The following is a 20838-nucleotide window of genomic DNA, read 5'->3' as shown; positions in this document are numbered from 1 at the left end:
TTTTTAAAAGCTTGGTTTTAAATGTTTATACCCTCTGCCATAAAACAACAATGTTATTTAGCCAGGATATTAAAAATTCTAAATAATTACTCTGATTTTAGCACAAGTAGGCCAAATTGCTGTTTCCCCAATCATGTTTGCTCAACTTCTGTAACAGATATACAAAAAGAAATCAAAGAAATATAAACAAATTCTACATTTTTGTGAGTGTTGTATGACCCTTTTGCTAATATTCCTCACCAAATTGAAATTGTTGTTATTTATTCATTTGTATTGAAAATAAAGTGTGTGTCCCCGGTTTGAATGTCCCCCCTGTTACTCTGATTTGAATCCCTCTGGACACGCCCCTTTACTATTCTACTATTTGTATGACTCAAGAAGAAGAAGGATACATTTTGAGTGGGAAATAATCTTCAAGAAGCAGAGTGAATGAGTTCTTCCTTCAACGTTTTTCTAATGTTTTAAAGAACTTAACTATTGCGGTAAAGCATAAAATGTCCACCCTGTTATGCTCATTTTTAGTGGAACTGGTCATTTGTTTTACATTTAGAAAATATGGTGAATATATCTATCAAATATATGTTTCTGTTGTCACCAAGTGCTAGCTTGATTATCATCACACATGTAGCAATAGCCAAGTTTAGCATAAAATGTCCACCCTGTTACCGTCCACCCTGTTACTATTTGTCACAGTAACGGTGCACACACAGTAACTGGGGATGGTAAAAAAAAAAAAGATTAAGCATAATATCCTGAGCTTGACCAAAATATTTTTCTTATACTTTAACAAGCCATCATTCAGATTAAATAAGAAAAAAACATGGAAAATTATGTTTTTTATTTTTGAATACTCTAGCTGAAATGGCACCGAATGCTAGGAATGACCCAGCTATGTTCCAACGATTAACATGATGATGGAGATAGGCATATGAATGTCATGTTTATTGCTTACGCAGGCCTTAGCTAATCGGAACTAAACATACTGCTTTGAACCGGTATTCATCCATCTCCATCAGTTTTTGTTTTTAGCTGGGTTAATAAACGACCCACACGCTGTTTATCATCAAATATAGACGTTATTGGTCGAAACAAGAACTTAATTTTCTATTATATCAAAACACTGCACAATAAGTGACTTTCGGTAAGCCTTCCAAGACAGATTTAGCTCTGCACGATTCAACAGTTTGTCCTTGAAGCGGCACCATGGCTGCAGCAGGCAGTGGCGCGTTTACGGCGCATTCACTGACGCGCACACTCATCTCAACAAGTCTCTTTTCTGGGGGAGCACACACTCTCTCGACCAATCAGCGTGGCCCTGGCTGGGAGGGAGTGCAGAGTATGAAGAGACTTCACAGCGCGCTACATAAACCCCGCGGCACTTTTTTCTATTGAATGCGCCTTTGGGTCTCCACTTCAGGCTGATTCAGGGCACCTCGTGGGGTTGAAAGTGAACCGCTTCATTATTAACCGAGTGTAAACAGACTTTTTTCGCTCCTCTAACTTGGAAACTCGTACAGCAAACATCTCAAACCTACACTCAATTGCATAGAAGAGGCAACCCCGTGTCTTGAGGAAAGCAGAGTTGTATGCGCTTAAAGCAACTTTCTATGAGTGTTGCAGGGAAACATAGGACAGCTTTATAACGGACATTAAGTTCTCCATTCATCCTCAAGAGACTCTGTGTTTGGGAGCACCTGCGAACATGACCAGACGCTCCTGCACGCTTTATGCGGTCGGGGTGATATGCGGCACCCTGCTGGTGGTCGGGATTGGTTTACTAGTGAGCCAAGTTTTCCGCACCTTCATGCACAATCGCCTCAAAAAGGTAAACACACACTTTCATCCTCTTAACGCACGTGATTGTTTCATGATTGCATGTGTTGTGTTTGTCTTTAGAGTCATAGAAAGCACTGTGGACAGTCGGGATTGTACTAGTTTTAAAATTACTATACAAATCACTGCTTTTTGCTACACCAGGAGATTAAAATGCATTTGCAATTTACTCCTTATCATTATAACAATCCATTAGGATGTTAAGATGCCAGAAACTGGCCCAACAATTGAACTGCATTGTTATTAATCTGCTTTAAACTTTGAATAACATTTTTGCAGGACAAAACACTTTGCTGCTGTTTGATTTGTTATCTTGTATTAGCCTATGAGATGTTAAGTATTTAGGGGATCTATTCGCAGAAATCAAATATTATATTATTAACTATGTTTTTATTAGTGAATTAATCACCTACAAATTTGAAACGTTGTGTTTTCGCCATGTTGCACTGCTATGTTTCTTTGCTGCTGTTTTTTGTTTTATTATCATGTTTTAGCCTATAAGATATGGTTCATTGGAGTTGTGTCTGTTAGTATGACTTACATGCGTTGTATTGTAGAGTGATGGGTTACATCCCAGAAGGAGTGGCTTTGATAAACAACTTGAACTCCTTGAGGTGGAAGAGGCTGGGTTTACAAGAGTTCAGTGGCCTGCTCTGGGCAATCAGAACTTTCTCTTCCCCAAAGTGAGATTAGCCTTGTAAAAGTCAAACGGCATTTACTATTAGCATGCATGTTGCTAGACTTTTCCAATGAAGTATTTCCCCAGCACATGTCCCAATGCTTTACATTCCGCTTTCAATGCTCGTTATTATGACAGGAGATGGTTCAAAGGCAAAATTCCACAGCTAAGAATAAGCAAGGACTGGGTCGGCTTGTTTTTGGTATTGGTTGAATTTTCAATGCGTCACAAAGAAAAGCTGAGTCTGTAAACCATGCACATTACATTAAGATTTCATCCGGTCACACATTGCTCACTACAGTGGCTTGATTTACAATACCTCCTTGCAAGAGATTCCTAAGATCCATGTTTGAATATGATTAATAGAGATGAGAAGCACAGCATGAGCTGAACTGAAGCACTTGTCATTGTTGATGTCTTAGGATATCAGTTAAAAAGGAAAATTGAAAATAGAGCCGCTGCAACTACTATCTTTCAATGCATTAACTCATACGTTTACTTTATTTGATGTCAATCAATTAACCTCATAAGTCCTTGTTTGTTGAAAAGTGATTAGTCATTTATTTTAGAGATTGCCTCCACACTCTCAATTTCTCCTACTATCAATGAATCTGCATACTTATTTTTTCTATGAATCATGTGATCCATGAAATGTCAGAAATTAGGCAGAAATGCTCATCACAATTTCCGTTACATTTGTATTATACAGCCAACGCTTCGAAAAAAATGAAAAGGCCAGTGTGTAGTATTTAGAAGGATCAGCAACAATTGAAAATAGTTTCAGAACTATGGTTTATTAGTGAATTAATGACCCAAAAATTAGGATTGTGTTTACGCCATGTTGCACTGCCATGTTTCTACACTGTAGTTCCCCAACCTGCTGCGGAAAAAACTGTGGGAACATCAGCTGCTGCCTGAATTCCATGCTTCTGAAGTAGTCTTAAATAAGGATGTTCTCTTAGCAGGGTAAGCATCCTTTAAGATAGCATGGTGTTACCACAGTTTAGCACCCTGCATGTTGTTATTGCAGTCTTGTAAAAGGAAGGGTGAGCTGAGGAACATTCAGTTTGTTGTAATCTGCAACTACAAGGCTAGATGCCACCAAATCTGACCAATACTTTGATTATTAAATGTTTTGTTCTCTTCAGTTGATCGGTTAGCCAATTAATCAACTCATTATTTCAGCGTTCGTAAATAACACTACACATCAAAATTGTGAAGATGTTATTTTCCAATTTTATTTTGTTTCCAGAAGTTGTAATCTCTTGAGCTCCAGTGCGAGGAACATCTGTGGTTGATGATGAAAGGTATTCAGTTATTTTGTACAGTAGATTGTTTACAGATGCTTAGGAAAGCGGAAAAGATGGGTACAAAGTGGTACAAAGACATTGAAGTAAAGTTTTCCTGTTATCAAACATACTGTATGTGATGTTGCAGTTGCCTCCAGGGTTGTGCATCACATTAGTTTGGCCTGTAGGAGGAAGGGCGTGGGATGCGACTTTATCGTGACGTTTAAAGCTGATGGGAAATATTTAGATTATATTGAACCTAAAATGAACATCAATATTATCATACATATTACACTTACCTCTCATTCAGCTTTATTCTGCAGTTCAAAGAGTTATTTGATGTTTCCTCTATAATCCCAAAGGTGGAGAAGTCAGTCGACCAAATAGAAACACTCTTGTTATCAAGAATTTAATACAAACATCTTTTGTAGTTCAGTTTGGGTGCATCAGTGAAAGCATTTGCTCAGCACCAGTAATAATACTTCAGACCTCCTGCTTTTTTGTTGTTGTACATTACCATAAATGTGCTCCATACATTAAGTCATTGTAAGTTAAGGCCCAGATATTTCCTGGATTTTCAATATTTCAGACTGTAAGTGATGTTCAAAGCATTCCCAGAAGGTTCACTTACTCTGATAACAGTGCACACATGAAAGTAATGTTCAATATTATCTTGTGACACACCTTCATCCCTATTTTAATATCAAACATGCCTCTCCATAACACGTATCAGATGGCTTATCAGAGAGGCTTTGACTTTAGAGGTCATGGGATATATTTACAATGCTTTCTAGTGCCAGGATTTGCTCCTATTACTGACATTGTTACATTTAAATACAATTACAATTGAATGTACTAATATATAGATGTTTCTAATTCATTTTGCTGCAGAAAGTGAAAATATCTCAACATATCAGGAAGATCATCATTGGTTCACGTGGTGCATGGATGATGTTTAGTTTATTTTGATCAAAGATGAGTTCACAATTGAAAGTTGGATGCTTTGATGTCATAAAATAATTGTCGTTAACATGTGAACTCATTTCCTTCAACAACAACATAAATAGCTTACTATTTGTTGGAGTTATTAATAAAGTCATCAACCGCTGTAAAGTCCTGTTGAACATCCCTGTTAGTATTTACTTTGAGACTTTTAGAATTACTGCGATAAAATATACTGTTTGCTTAAAGTCATTGGCCTTAGGGCATCTGGTGCGGCACTTCCAAGAGTTTAGGCTAAGTGATGGTTTATGAAGATACTTTTATTGACCTGTCAGAAAAGCCCAAGTGTTTCGGGTCGAATCCGGACAAAAATGTACTGAGATCCAGAGATTTAAGGGATTTCTGTGGAAAGCTGCGATAGATTTAAGCAGTTTTGATCTTGGTGCCAATGATAAATATAATTTTGAGTTTGCATGTAGTGTACTATTTGCCAAGTTATAATACATTATTAGCCCAGATAGACAGAACAAAGTGGTAGTAAACAAATCATACAGTCAGATCAGGTGTTCCATTTCTCCAAACTTATTTCTAAAACTTTTTTTTCCCGTTTAAGGCAACGAGCATTTAAAGTAATCTGCAGACTAAACAGTTCTGGACCGTGAACGATGAGTTCTGCTTCTCGTGTTAACAAATGTTCTTATGTCTTATTCATCCTTTTATAGTTTAATACAAGCAGACAGAGACAGAGCAACAGGATGCATTACATAAGCATTCATTATGCTAAGTAGTTTCCATCCCCTTGAGAGCGTTAACTACACTAACAGGTGGACATGTTAAATAATCGTACTCAGTCAAATATATGTGTGGGTGTGACACATGCGTAGCGCTGCAGCCAAATGGTTTTCTACTAGTAGCCTGTCAGCAGTATGATAGATTTCAGCCGTATCAAGTTCCCCCTTACCCCAGTTGCACCAGTGTGATAGATCCCATTCCTCAGATACCCTCCCAGCAGTAGACTAACTGTGTGTGCTAAGCCTCTTTCACACTGCAAGGTTTATTGAGAAAGGGTTGGCAGCCCCTCAGCTTCCATGTGAGTCAAGCGGGATCAACATTATTCTCATGGGATGATGGTGAAAAATGAGTTGCGTCTGATCAGGAATTTGGTAATTTTACAAAAACTAGACTGAGCATATAGGCCAGCGAACCCGAAAGTCAGCTTTAGTCCGTTGTTATTATGGGATAAGAGGTGTTAGCCCAGACAATAGAGCTACACACACTTTTTTACTTTTACTCAAGTAAAATCTTCAATCCATTTTACACTACTTTCACTAAAGTCAAAGTTTAAAATACCTTTTTTGCCAATGAATTAGCTTAAAATCCTATTCTGACGCCATTATTAATTTCTCACCTGTAGAGCCAATTTCCATTTATGTGGCTCGCCAGGCTATGTCTTTTTTGGTCTTTTAATGGAGGAATTTTGTGCCCTAAACCTCGGGATATTTCTCGACAACTAGTCTATGATAATCTCTTCTAAACTGGAATTTTGCCCTATAATAGACTGGATTACCAAGGTCATTAGGTTTCTCTCTTGGCAACATGGATGTCTTTGCCAAACATTACAACATTCAATTTAAATGGCTGCCAAGACATTTCACAAAAAACGTTTCAACCAGCTGATGGCACAAAAGGAAAAGTCAGCTGATCACATCTAACTTTCCATGAGTGTGTCTTTTACCAGTATAGCAGCTACTTTTCATCAACTGGTTCAATCAATAAAGGAAGTTATTCAATCAAAATTAACCTCTTTAACATCTCTGATTGTCTCAGTGCCAACCAGCGACCTGCCACTACAGCAACTTGGTATTTCCAGTTGGTGGCTATTGGAAGTTAAGGTCAATGTAAAACAGTTTCCATATCAACAGGCTTGACTGACCTGGTAGAGCTTTGCTAAGTGTACCGAGACAAACCCATTTAGACCATGCAAAGCGCGTACACCACCACAGTCTCTCGCTGCGCCCAGTATTATTCCCGTCTATGTATTTGCCTGCCCCTACTTCAAATAACTAGCAGAATATGTATTTGTGTATTCACCTGCTACATGTGTTTTCAAATAGGGAGTGGTGTAAGGGCAGCTGGGGTAAGTACTGAGATAAGAGGGTTTCTCTGTTCCTGTTTTTCATGCGCTATCACGAAGCATGCAGGGAGATATACTATATTGATTGTTTGAAGCATGAAAGCATGACATAGAAAGAAAATGCGCTCCCTTCCTCGATCTAAGTTGACAGCTTTATTGTCCTTGACAACTCGGCTAAACTTTTTGTCTCAGAACAAGTAGAGGGGACCCCAAAGGAGAAGGGGGCTAGTGCTCCCCTGAAACAATGGGACTTTTTTGGTGTGCTTTCTTCATCATTAAAATACTGGCTTCAACTTTGATACAATTAAGCTAAAGTGAGAGTTCCTCTTGATGTGTTTTCCAAAGATACACTCTTGTGTTTTCCAATTCCTCAAAAGATTCCCGCTGTGATTCAGGTTTTTTTTTCAGAGGCAATGACATCTGCTGTGAGAAATCTTTCTTCCGATACTGTGTATTTTGAAACAGGATAGTGAAGGTTTTTCATGTCCTGCGCTGCACTTCATAAGGCTCAGACCTGAGGAATGTAGCTCAGATCATTAAGGTTGCAGTGCTGCGCAACAAGCGGGCATCCAGCTCTCTCCATCACATGACATGTCAGTCGCTCTCCCCGAGAGGCCGTTGTCATTGGCAACCGCTGACAATGGGGCTGTGCAAGGGTCTCCCCCTAATACCATTCATATGTACCGCCGATGCTGTTGTCTGACGCTCAGACAGCAGCTGCCCTCCGCGGCCCTCCAAGGATGTTTTTGTCCTCTGGGTTGTTTTTTTACTATCAATAGAAACTTTAAATTCAAACCTTGGTTGCAATGGTTTTTACATTTTTTGTAACAAATGCATCGTATTTTGAAAGCCACTTAAATAAAAAAACACTCCTCCTTCCAGAAACAACATACATCTACCAGACCAGTAGCATGTTTTTATTTAGTATATCATGTGTTTTATGCATTGCTTTGATTTTTTATGTGCCAACTTGTTCAGAGAGTGGGTGCTAACTCAAGACCAACCTTTAAAGTCTTTAAGATTTTTGTTGGTACAAAATGTTGTGCTTAAAGCTTTGTGTTTCTCTGTCAATGGATAGGAGGGTCTTTTGTGTATGAACAAATGGTCTATAACCACATTTTGATTGATTGATATTACATTTACCGAGATTTTTCCTTTATGTCTCAACAGGAGATTGTTTTGGTAGAGGGAAGCCGTGTGTTTGAGTCATGGAAATCCCCTCCCCCACCTGTCTACATGGAGTACTTTTTCTTCAATGTGACCAATGTGAACGAGTTCCTCGAAAGGGGGGCCAAGCCAGTGGTCAAGCAGATTGGACCCTACACATACAGGTAGGATGCAAGACCACATCAATGCACACAGAAATGCTGCCAGAAAGAAACCGATGTGTCAATAAATCTTCCTTAATCTGACATATTGTCAAATATTTGATGTCCTTGAAAGTGTGTAGGAGATGTTCTCTGTTTGCAGACTTGTACATAGGTCCACCACCAGATATTAACTTACTCTGAAAAACATTAAATTGGTGGTTTGTTACATTTGTTTTAAGCGTGATACCAAACGTATACAATCTATATAAACCAGACTGTGATGCAGTTTATATTTATTGAGTTTTGGGGTTCATGTAGCTATTTGAAATTTAGACTGCCCCAGGCAAACTACAGTCCAAAAAATAAGGTTTTGCAAAGTAGAAAATTAGACCTCTTCTTAAATTTCTGTTGAAATGTATCTGCTGCTTCTCTGCTTCCTCTATTAGGTTTTATTTAATGTGCTTCTGCAAACAGATTTTGAATAAAGGAAGTGTGACAGGAATAACTCTCGAAATATAATGATAATAAAATATATATTTATCTGTTTTATTGTGTTTGCGCCAGGGAGTACAGGACTAAGGACAACGTCAGCATGGTGGAAAATGGTGAGAAGGTGTCCGCATACAACACCAAGAGCTTTGTGTTCTTGAGGGAGAAGTCTGTGGGCGACCCAGCTGTGGATAACATCACCACTGTCAACATCCCTGCTTGGGTGAGCCATAAACTAAAGGTCTTACACAAATAGAGAAAAGTGGAAATTAAAGTAGAGGAAAGTTTAAAACCAAGTGAGTGCTTGTGGGTTTATTCTGCACTTTGTTTCGTGTTCCCTCAATGCTGACCGCCTCATCCTGCTTTCCAACTCTTCTCAACTCTACCCCACTCTCACTTCCCTTCTCTAGGCCGTGATGAACGAGTTGAAAGGGAGTTTCTGGAAGGCATCGATGGTGTCCGTCTGGATGAACTCTTTGGGGAGTGGTCTGTTCACCACTCGCACTGTAGATGAATTGCTGTGGGGTTATGATGATCCCTTGCTGGCCCGCATCGCTTCCATCAAAACTGTGGAGAAGGTCTTTGGCCTCATGTACAAGGCACGTACAGCTCTTCAAATATCTATTCACTCATTCATTTTGGATTTTGTAATTTAGTGTGTAGTTTACAGAGCAAGTATTTTCCATGGTAACACATTGAGTATTTTCTTTTAATCAATGTAATAACTTAAATCTTTTGGTCTATTTAGAAAAATGGAAGTCACAGCGGGGAATTTGTATACCACACTGGGGAGCAGAACTACATGGATTATGGCCACGTTGAAACATGGAAAGGCCAAAGGTAGCCCTGTTGCAGTCTCACACAAACACACACCCCCTCTCTGTCTTCATACACTGTAATGAAACTTCAGTGGGTAACCTTTGGATTCAAACAGTTTCTCAAATGTACTGCACATTTGCCAATAATAAGGATGTCTGTTTGCCTGTTGCCTGTTGCTGCCCACAGTTCAGAGCACAGGACAAAACATCCTGTAACCCTGAATGTATTAATGGCTTTTTGTTGACCTTTTTTAACCCGTTGCATTGCCTGAGTACGTACTGTAGTCTTTAGTTAAGCGTCTTACTCCTGGGAAACCACTCTTATCAAAACACTTAATGGAATTTGGCACTGTTAAGATTAAACTGATAATACTGTTGACATGAAACATACCCAGCACGTAGCATTAATTATTACATTCAATTATTGGTAAACAAGAGGGATCTAGATGAAATTGTACTTAAAAAATATATATTAAAGACTAATGTTTCTGACAATATTTTGATTTGCAGAAAGCTGGACTTCTGGACGTCTAACCAAAGCAACAGCATCAATGGATCCGATGGAAGTGCTTTCCACCCCTTTCTGGATAAAAATGAACGCATTTACATCTTCACTCCAGACCTCTGCAGGTACAGTTTAGCAGCGCAGAGCCTTTTCTTTGTTCTTCTGCTTTCATGTGGCATCATTTTGAGATATATAAATCACTTTTGCTTTAATATTTTCTCTTGACGAGTGAGTGTAAATACATAAATAGTTATGTTAATCTCTTTTGTGCTGTGCTAGCACATGCCTCTATGTTTGGCAATGTCTGTCTGTACTACTTATTGCTTTGGTCAGAACTGAAATAGCTAACACAAGGAATAATTTTCAGTAATACAGATTCACATGGTGTCCATTGCATGATTTCTTATGTCATTGTTGATCCTGATACTTTTCCTCTAGTGCCACCAGCATTTCAAACTTTGTTCGTTTTATCCAGTACTTTGTTTATGACAACATTTCTCAACCATCTAATAAACCTCGATAAAGAAGCATAGTGGCAGATTAAGTACAGCATCACAGATCCACACTAGCATGGCTATAGACTGTTAGTCTTATCAGTAATTGCCCTAATCTTCTTCAAGACACTGGTACTAACCTACAGTGTTGTGAATGGGTCCAGGACATGGTTAAAGGCAAAACTCCAGCACGTACACTGCGCTTCGCATCGGTCAATCGGCTCGCTACTCCCTAAATGCAAGTGGTGACCAGGGTACCTCTCTACAAAAACACACTTGTTTGCTATCCTAGCTCCAACAAAGCCATTTGTATCCCTATTGATATCAGGACTGCAGAAAGTTTAGACATCTTTTGTGCAGACTGAAGACCCAGACTGTTTTGCCTGCACCATGGCCATTTAAAAAAAAAAAAAATAGTATTGTATTTAAAAGGATTAGCCCATTGGAAGCTAATGCACCAATAGCGTTGGCCTACTTGAAGCACTGCATGTTGTTGTTCTGTTCTGAGTTTGAATCTCCACGGTTTATTGCACTTGTTGTAAGTTGCTTTGGATAAAAACAGAAGCTAAATGAAGCGTGATGCCTTTATGGGCGCAGCATTCAACGGACTCAAGGACAAAAATAGGCTTTTATTAGTTCTAATGTATCAGTCAAGTCATCTGACTGCAACAGGAATTTGCTTTGTCCCATTTGACCTACTGTTATCTAGTGTCCCACATCTGATTGTTGTTTCTTCGAATGGAGGGGTGATGTCTATTTCTGCTACATGACCTGGCCTGAACATGTTGCACACAGCTCACATCACAGCAGGATACAGGCTTTTGTATCTTGTATGGACATAAAGTTCACAGGCCTTGGATCCCATAATTATAATAACATCCTGATCACTTACAAACAGCACAACAGGTGACGTCTGTTTTCTCAACAATGCTTTACTGCCTATACTGTGAATCCTTTTGTTTCCAGAAAGCCCTTCATGGAAAGGGTTCATGAAGAGGAATGTTAGTCGGGAGTGTAATGGGAATGAAAGATGATTGAGTGACGAAGGAGTGAGAATGAAAAACGAGAGAAAAATCATTGTTTCAGGTCTTGACCAGCTGAAACGATAATTAATTGTGCATTTTGTTGTGTTATATTGGAAATGTCTGCCAGACATGTTCACTACTTATGCTCGTAATGGCTTTCAGATTTCCGGAGAACTTTAGGATAGATGTTTTTGAAAGTTTAAAGAATGTTAAAAAATGTCCTCTTACAAAGTCAAATACTAATGAGTGGATTATTTGTATTTATTTAACAACTGCTACGCCTTAAGGCTGGCTTTTTGATGACTGCCTTGCCCTTGCTAATAACTAAAGGTTCTAATTTAGAAAACGGTGACGTAAACAAAATGTTTCTGTAGACGTCCCCCTCCTCTTTTAGTTGAGTATGGAAAGAATCTGTTCTAGCGGCATGGTTGTGCCTTTGACTCTGATTGGATGCGTTTCAAAAACCCCTGTCCTAAATGTTTACTCTTTCACCTACTTATTCATTGCCTGGTGGCTTCATCATGGCTGTCTGTGCTATTGTGACTCAAGACTTTACTCCCTGTTTCCTGAGCCTTTTAACCTTGATTATCAGAGGAAATGTTCAATTAAGGCACATGTGTTAACCTTTCACACAGAGAGCTTGGCTTCAGTGTTTTCATCCTGAAGCTCTACTAAGAGAAGCTCGCCACTTATGTTTGGTAAAAAACACCTGCCACAGATCTGAAGAATAAAAAATGAGCTTGAATTCCCGTCTGTCTTGACCTCTGGTCCTGTAACTGACAGCTTAGCCACATAAACGTCAACATTTTGACGAAGTGTACACAGGTGTCATTGTTCAAATACCACCTTGCATTTTGCTAAACGTACATTTTCCCTCCAGTTATGATCTTTAATTTAAAAGACATGATTTTATTTTTAAAATATTCTGTCATTAAAAGGTATCCACAAAACAAAACAAATTAAAAACAAAGTTTCTACATTTAGGTTTTAAAAACTTAAAAGTAGAATGGAACTCAGACACCAACCAAGGTCAGAACTCCCACCCAGTGTTGTGGTGATACAGCGCCTCCACTGGTAGATAGGTAATATTTTAGGTTTAAAGCAGTACTGCAGCTGGGAGATGGCAAAAGCTTCCAAATCTAAATAAATAAATAAAATCGTACTAAACTGAGAAGAAGTTATATGAGAAATCAATGAGGCAAAATCTGCTAAAATCCGAACAACCCCACATTAACGCTATAAAGCTCTGTTTTGTCTTGAAGTGGTAATTGTGAAGAGCATGTCTCTCGGCGGACTGCTTTTCTTTACTTTCCATTTCATGTTAGTGACAAACTCGGTGATACGAGGTACGATTATTATTCGTATCAGATCCAACAAATAAGAAACAAACTGTGCTGAAAAAATAAGCTTGGAGGTAACTAATATAACATAACTTTTAACTTTTTATAAAGTCAGCACATGAAGATTGAATTATTGTATATATAACTAATTTTACAAGTTATTTTAAAATAAGTTTATTCCCCCATCTTTCCTCCATTCTCTTTACCATTGCTACGCCTGTATTACAATCTCACGTAATCAGAACAAATGTTGGCCCCCGCATATTTAGGGGATTTCAATACAAAAGAACTATATTTTAGCTTATCTGACATTATTCTTGCTGTAAAGGTTTCTCATGCCCAGCAGTACAAGGCTCAGGCTTTCCCAGTGCTGCTCTAGAAATGCATACAGCTTTTTACTTAGCTTCTCTCCCAAAGGTCAAGGGAAAGGGCTGTACAGTGTTGTTGCACTCTTGGTGTTCTGAGTAGTGAAGAGCCGCATCCTCTCGACCAGTTGGCAGACGCTGTATGGACTCCTTTGTTCTCACTGAGAGTGGTCAGGATTCCCTAGGAAAAAACAGGAAAAATAATGACATTCAACCGAAGAGCGTCATTTTCTATTTTACTTCAGATGTACACAGGCACATTTTAGTGTGTTTTTTTGCCTACCTGGAAACAATTTAATAATTACGGAATAGATATTTGGAAGTAGTTTTTTGGTAATTTAATAGAGTTGTATCACTCTCGCTCCTCCATCAGCCCCTGTGTAACCATTGTAAAATTGGCTTTGTATTCCTATCTTATGCATATCGAGCATTGGAAAGAAAATTACAATTAATTCAGTATTTCTACAGTCCTAAGTGAGAATAATAAGAAAGCTGATTTCATTTCATCATGTCCGGCCATGTTGTCGCTTTACTCCGCAGGTCGATCTACATGGAGTTTGAGAAAGATGTGGAGGTGAAAGGAATCCCGGCATACCGCTTCACTCCACCACGCTCTGTTTTGGCCAGCAAAGAGGAGAACCCCGCCAACGAGGGTTTCTGCGTCACCCCAAAGGAGTGCCTGGGAACTGGCCTCCTTAAAGTCAGTCCCTGTCGGAAAGGTAAATGTCAGCTTATGCAGCATATTTTCTCACCCACGCTTTGCACTTTCCCATGCCTCTCCTTTCACATTTCTATGTTCTGCGCCCACAATCCTATTCTCTCCTGTGTTTTTAGTAGCTGTACATCCTACACAAAGACCCTGAGCTTGACCTGGGCCTTCTTAGTGAAAACAAACCTTAACTTTGAAAGCTAAGATCTTTATTTCTGTTGCCCTGTTCGTTCTGATCTCTCCCCAGCCCAGTTTTTTTTAAAACTTATCTCAGATACTTCCTTTATTTTCCTTTTTCACTCACCAGTACTAATAAGCTTTTAAAGAGCCATGCCATGTGACACAGCTCTCCAGCCCTCTCCACACCTCTGCTGCCATCTGACTATGACTGGCCAAGTTGTTGAGGGCGGGTAAGCCCTGTCACCTGATTCTGGCCTTGAATATGAACAGGCTCTGCCCTAGTGCCCGTGTGCACTGACAAAAACTCTATTTTGTTTCTGAAATATCATTCATTTGATCCAAACCAAATGCCAGTGAACATCATGTCTTCTTTTTGTTGTCAAAGTTACATTATGTTGCAAGAAAGCAGATTGGATGCAATACATGCATACTTGTTATTGCAAAACTATATTAATATTGTTATCAAAGACAAACAGACATGATGTTGCTTGCTCAATTAATAGTTTTTGTAAGATGATATTCATAGTGTACGACATCAACCGTCAACATAAATATTAGGCACACAGCGCAATAAAACCAAGAATTTGTAGGTCATGGTACACATTTTCCGTGATTCAAAGATTGAAAGGCTTTATTGTCATATGCAACGATAGCTTCAGAGTAGTTTGGGTAATGCTAATCTCCTCGGCTCGTCCTGCAATGCAACACACAACAGGAAATAAGAAAAATACAATGAAAACATAAAAAAATAGAAATAAAAATGGTCCAAAGCTTGTAAAGCCAGCAACAGAAATGTCATTCTACTCAGACAAGGGGGAATTATAAGAAAGTGCAGAGGTCAGATTTAGGGTCACCTCTTAAGGAATGAACACAGTGATTAAGTGTGGCACACGTAAGTATATCAACACAAAACTGTGTGTGTGAGTGTTGAGCTTGAATGACCTTGTGGGTAGTCACAGGAAAAGCCTCTCAGGTGACCGCGAGTGTCCAATGTTTTTGTGGAGTGTGTGTTGCCAAACACAGGGGGGAGGAAAACTGTCACCTCTGCCCCACTTCATCACTCCCTGTGACTGCCTCACGCAGACAGCGTGACTCCGTTCAACACATAAGGAAGAACGTCTCACTTGACTACGCATATACTTATCTGTGAAAGAGGTCATATTGTAGGAACGAGGTTTATCCTGTTTATATGAGGAAGGAAATTAGCTAGAGTAACAAGATTCTTTATCTGGATATAATATACAGCCCTTAATTCGTTCTACAACCGGGGAGGTGATCCATTTGTGGACCTATTGTTTATTTTCTTTAGAAGATTGCCCCTAAGTAGATTGCTGCATGTCCTGAAAGGAAAAGTCAGATTATATCTCCTGACTTTCCCTTGAGGAGTCTTTCCAAATGTTGTGCTTTTCCAGATGTTCTGATAAGATTTTACATCAAACAACAGGATATCTAACATTAGATGACAATGTTTTTACTAAGTCGCTGCTTTGATAAATTGGCTTTTATGTGGCAATGTCATAAACAGATGCATTATTTTTTAACAACAAAAGCACATTATAAAAACTAAGTGCTTGAGGGCATTTTCTGGTCTGACCTTAGATATCCTTACTGCAAACATTAGCATTTATTTTAGATAAGACTGTTATTCTCCTTAAAGTAAAACCTTAAGAAACACTGTTAGGTTATCCTATTGTTGCCTATTACGTGATGATATCTGTGTTGACAAAGAAAATACTTTAATGATTGTGAATGGGCAACATAACGAGTTGAACCTTATGGAGACATTTTGCATATAAAATATAAATAAACATTTATTAAACTTGTATTGAAGATGAGAAAACGTTGTCACAAAAAATATAGCCCAACATTTGTCATAAAGACGAACTGTTGTTGTTTTGTTGATTTCATCATTTTTCAGTAGAGAAATAGGCTTTACATCATCAGTTGTTGCTTTGCTCTGCTTAATATTGTCTACCTTTTTTTCCTCAACCCTCCCATCTCCTCTCAAAGGCGCCCCAGTAGTCGCATCCTTTCCTCACTTTTACCTGGGAGAGGAGAAATACGTGGCTGCCATTGAAGGAATGTCTCCTAAAAGAGAGCATCACCAAACGTACCTAGACCTCAACCCGGTAAGCCACCAGGCCGCAGTTCAGTTGCTTCAAATGCACTTTTTAATTGCAGGTATAATTATAACAGTAATGCTGTGGCTCATGTTCTTTCACAGTACACATCTCAATCCACTATGAAAATATGTATTAGCAAATCATTTTATCACTACTAAACCCCCTAGTGGCATACATATAGAAGTACAGAAGAAGATATTAAACATCAACATTGTCTTCCTAAGACAGTGTCATAGATTTCATTTTGTTGTCTGTTCTGGTGATATAATGCTTCACTTTACAATATTACTTATGGCAAAATGTACATGAGCAAAGGTTATTGATAGAAATTATTATCACAGAAAATAGCAATAGGAATTGTATAATAATGTGGATGAAAGAGAACACGCCAACAAATGTTTAACAAAGCCATAGGTATTGGCGTCAAACTGTGGAATTCTCTACAGAATGGTTTAGTGGGTTATATATTAAAATAAAGTTTAAATAAATGTATAAAGAAAGAATCATATGACAACTTGGCTTACAGACCACTGGAGTGATTGTACGTGCAAACAAGAGGGCGCAGATTAACATCCTGCTTAGCAGAATATCTGGATTCCCGTGAGTATCTTCATTTAAACATGGCTATTCTATGTTGAACCAGTGTCTGATTGCCTGCACTGTACATGATTGCTTTTACACTCTTTTTATTGTGTTCACAACAGAAAAACTAGAGACCTGAATGATACAATCTTTCCCGTCATGTTCATCAATGAGGTAAGAAACTGTAAATACATGCTCACACTAGATTTGAACACATGAGTTAATCAGAACATCATCTTGAAGTTCTTGCAGCATTATACATTCTTTTTTTGGAGGACAAAAACATAAAACACAATTTAAATACACAATAACATTTAAACAACCATGGCAAATATAGAGAAAAACTCAAAAATAATAAATGCTTTATTTTCAACATAAAAAAGAAAGCATATATTATTATTATTTGTTTTTGTTTGTTTCCACGCCTTTTTTCAACTGATTTGGGATATGAGGCCTATATGACGCGTGTCACATGTGTTGGATATTATATTTGTGCTGTGTGAAAACATATGTTTGTGTTTTGAATTGAGAACATGTATCGACAAAATTAGCAAATAATAAAAGGCAAGAAAAAAAGAAAACTTGGAAAATCACTTTGTAAATCAATCAATTAAAGAATAAACACATTGCATTTTCAAGATGCTAAACCAGTCACTAATCACATCTTAGTTTCCTCTACATAAGGCTTTGTCTTTAATTCACAGACTGTGGTGATTGATGATGCGTCTGCGGCCCGAGTACTCAAGCTGCTGCTGATCGTCACTCTGGTGTCCAACTTCCCGCTCCTCATCGTGGGACTGGGGGCCATCATGCTCGCAATCCTCATCATCCTCCTGTACAGAGCCCACAAACAGAAGGTATGACAACACCTCTGACCTGATTTCCTTCTAACAAGCTTAACACTTACTTGCTGTGTGCCAAAAAGTAATTTGTGTTAATTGTTGTGTAATTCAGTCAGTTGCTTAACCACCCACTAATTGCACTGTGCATGTGTTCATGTGTCCCCGTGCAGAATGAAGTAAAGCATACTGTGTTTACCAAGCCGCTCTATGCTGTAAGTCTTTTTGGTTATTTTGCTGTTTTGTTGAGTCTTAATTGTCGATATGCATTTTGTATTCAATTTCTTTTCATAGTAAGATCACTTACTATATAAAAATGTGTTGTGATGCTGTACAGTAAACCTAGTGTCTGGTTTTAACACAATAACATCACTTAGTAAAAATACATCTCTATTTAAGTATTTAAAAATGTGTATGGTAATGTAAGATGAAACGTTTAAGTACAACAATTGTTTTTGATACAGGAATAGGTCTACAAAGTAGGATTAGATCACTTTTTAACACATTTTATCCTCAATCTCCCTCTTCAGACATCCAATGAAGAGGACACTTCTTACTCTGCAGTGAGTGATAAGGAAAAGGAGGATCCTCAAAATGGAACATATATTGGTTTGACGGCTAAAAGCGAACCACAAGAGTAAGAAGAGAGGGAAAGGTGGTTTTGTACATGGACAACCCTCAGAATCACAAATAGGGATTTGAGTTTTCAGGAGAGAGAGAAAACTGTCAATATCTCCTCTATGATTGGAAATATTTAAAGGGTTTAGAGGAGGGGAACATGCTTTAGTCTCAACCATATTGTACTATATGTACTTAATTGTAATGTCCAGGTCACGGTATTTCCAGAAAAAGCTTGACATTCATACAAAAACACTGTGAGTCAGGAGCCAAATATTGCAGTTTGCTGAAAGCTGCAGTTCTTATATAAGTAGAGTTAGAGAGAGCTTTTTGTGGTGGTCCTAAACAAAGAAAACCCACCCCTTTATACCTCAGAGGTGGGATGAATTTAATTTGAATGACTGAACTTATTCTGTTTGCCTGGATCAGTGGTTCTCAACCTGGGTGTCGCAGGATCCTTTCTGGGTTTTGAGATGGTTGTTGAGCAAAACATTTAAATAACGCAAAGACCAACCTGATAATTGTGACTTGAAAAGGTTGAGAAACACTGGCCTATATCAGATTTAGGTGACTGACAACTGTGTAATACGGCACACATGAGGATTTGAGACCAGGGTAATTGAAGTCTGTAAACTGTGATTTCTTTCTTTTTGTATAGATATTATACGCCACTCTCAGGGGGCCACTCTCAGATACTATCAAAAAATAATATCTTAAAGAAGGGTAGAGAAGCAATACATCATCTAAATTTGAATAAATTCAGTGTAACTATTGTTAATTTGCATTTGATCCTAACTAGATGTTACAAAACATGTTCATGGCTCATTATTGTCAGTTATGCAGTGTGGGGGATCTGTGAACATCATTAGCACCACACCTGAGAAACCCTCAGAGTATGTTCTTTTATGTATACAGTGTAAGGTGTGTTGAACTGTTCACATTCCTCTCAGTGTATAATGGGGAATATCAGACAAAACACTGTATATTTTGGATGTTTTAAGCTTTTGTGAAATATGAAGTTCTCTTTTTGTAAATGTTAATGTAGAAATGTCTCAATGAAGTAAGAGCTTCACAGTTATCTTCTAGTGCCATAATGAGCAACACTTTTATCAGCCATTTAAATCCCTGAATATGACAAGTTTTTATTGTAAAAACAATGATTCATAATGTACTGAATGTGTGTGTTAACGTATCTATGCCCTGTTTGACTGCTTACATTAACTCACGCCATATCAAAATATGATTCAGCTTATTATTAGTTCAAAATGGGTTTTTGTTATGCTTTTGCTGAAGGCCTTAATAGCATTGTTGTTGCTCAATATAACACCCAACAAGATTTTCTTTATAATGTTTGTGAAATACTTCATGTCAGGGCAGGGTCTAGCTATTTCTACTAAATCCTCATGAAGGTTCAATATATGAAGGAACAATGCAGTTCTGCCTTTCAAGATTTGTTACTGGATTTATTTGACCCTTTTATAGTTTTTACATATATTGTCAAAAGAACGCCATGTCACACCATCAAATCTCATGAAACTGAGAAATGTTGCATTTATTATCTTTTTTTGCCGCCAGGGTCAAACTGCACTTAATCACTCAAGGCTGCTCAACACATTGTATGTGCCATTAAATGCAGTATAGAAATACTGCAGAATTAATACATTTAAACTCTGTTGAGCCCAACCTTTAGTACTGCTTTTATTTGTAGTTATATAATTGTAGGCATACATTAGTTATTATTCATACTGTCTCCTCTTACATGCACTATAATAAAAAAGCAATACATATATCAGAGATTAGCAAAGAAGATGTAACAAGTTTAATTCAAGCTTTGATTTCACTTTTTGTGGTGGTGTATACTTTAATCAGTTATGTACAATAGAAAACAATAAGGAAAATAAAATACTTTCTTTTGTCAAATGTACTATCAAACATGTATGAGAGGGGGGGAATAAATGGATGAAACTATATTTTTGCAAAAAGTACAGTATTACACAGTATTAGTGTTGTGGTGAATAAGATACATCATTTTTTTTGCATTGGTAAACCAAACCAAAACCTAGAAAGCACCATATGGACTGTTAACTGGGCTACTTTTTGCCATGCTTTTATAACAGATTTTATTTTCTGTAATTATAGTTACTGCTATAACCACTAAGAATTATAATTGTCAGGTTGTTTTGAAACGCTGACTGTTAATACTATTTTTACTGTGTACACAAAATAAAAGTAGTTTCAGTAAAGGTGTCTTCTCTTTATTAAAGCCCTTTTGACTGTTTGATTGTCATCTCAGAGATGTTTGTAGCTAGAAATGTATTAACTCTTAATGTTTAAATACAAAAACAGATGTTTCCAGTGTTGTGATAGGCCCACATTGTTTTTCTTTATAAGTTTGAAGTGTTGGGTGTGTGTTCTGTTCTAGGATAAGGCTCTATTGTCTTGGTAGGGAGTAAAGGTAATATCCTGCTGGTCTTTGTGAGCTTAGATAGTATAAATCACATAACAGGATACATCAGAAAAGGGAAAACACAGAAACCCCACCCTCATTTTACTTTTGACAAGTA

At 37.9% G+C, this 20838-nt stretch overlaps 1 protein-coding gene across 2 annotated transcripts; it reads left to right on the top strand.

Annotated features, from left to right (window-relative positions):
- The first annotated feature begins 1307 nt into the window (after positions 1–1307).
- On the top strand, positions 1308–20517 carry LOC307023604 (lysosome membrane protein 2-like). Of its 2 annotated transcripts, XM_079656955.1 has the most exons (13): positions 1308–1825; positions 8048–8208; positions 8752–8899; positions 9087–9275; positions 9425–9516; positions 10005–10124; positions 13764–13942; positions 16123–16241; positions 16762–16835; positions 16940–16991; positions 17522–17674; positions 17830–17871; positions 18187–20517. In XM_079656955.1, the coding sequence occupies exons 1-13, from the start codon at positions 1703–1705 to the stop codon at positions 18295–18297; spliced, it is 1563 nt and encodes a 520-aa protein (XP_079513081.1). In that variant the 5' UTR covers positions 1308–1702; the 3' UTR covers positions 18298–20517. The 2 variants fall into 2 exon arrangements, with proteins under 2 accessions (XP_079513081.1, XP_079513082.1); XM_079656956.1 differs by lacking the exon at positions 17830–17871.
- The last annotated feature ends 321 nt before the right edge of the window (positions 20518–20838 follow it).

The sequence above is a fragment of the Notothenia rossii genome, assembly GCF_949606895.1.
Source record: "Notothenia rossii genome assembly, chromosome: 11".
Lineage (NCBI taxonomy): Eukaryota > Metazoa > Chordata > Actinopteri > Perciformes > Nototheniidae > Notothenia > Notothenia rossii.
This window is presented reverse-complemented; position numbering and strand designations above follow the sequence as displayed.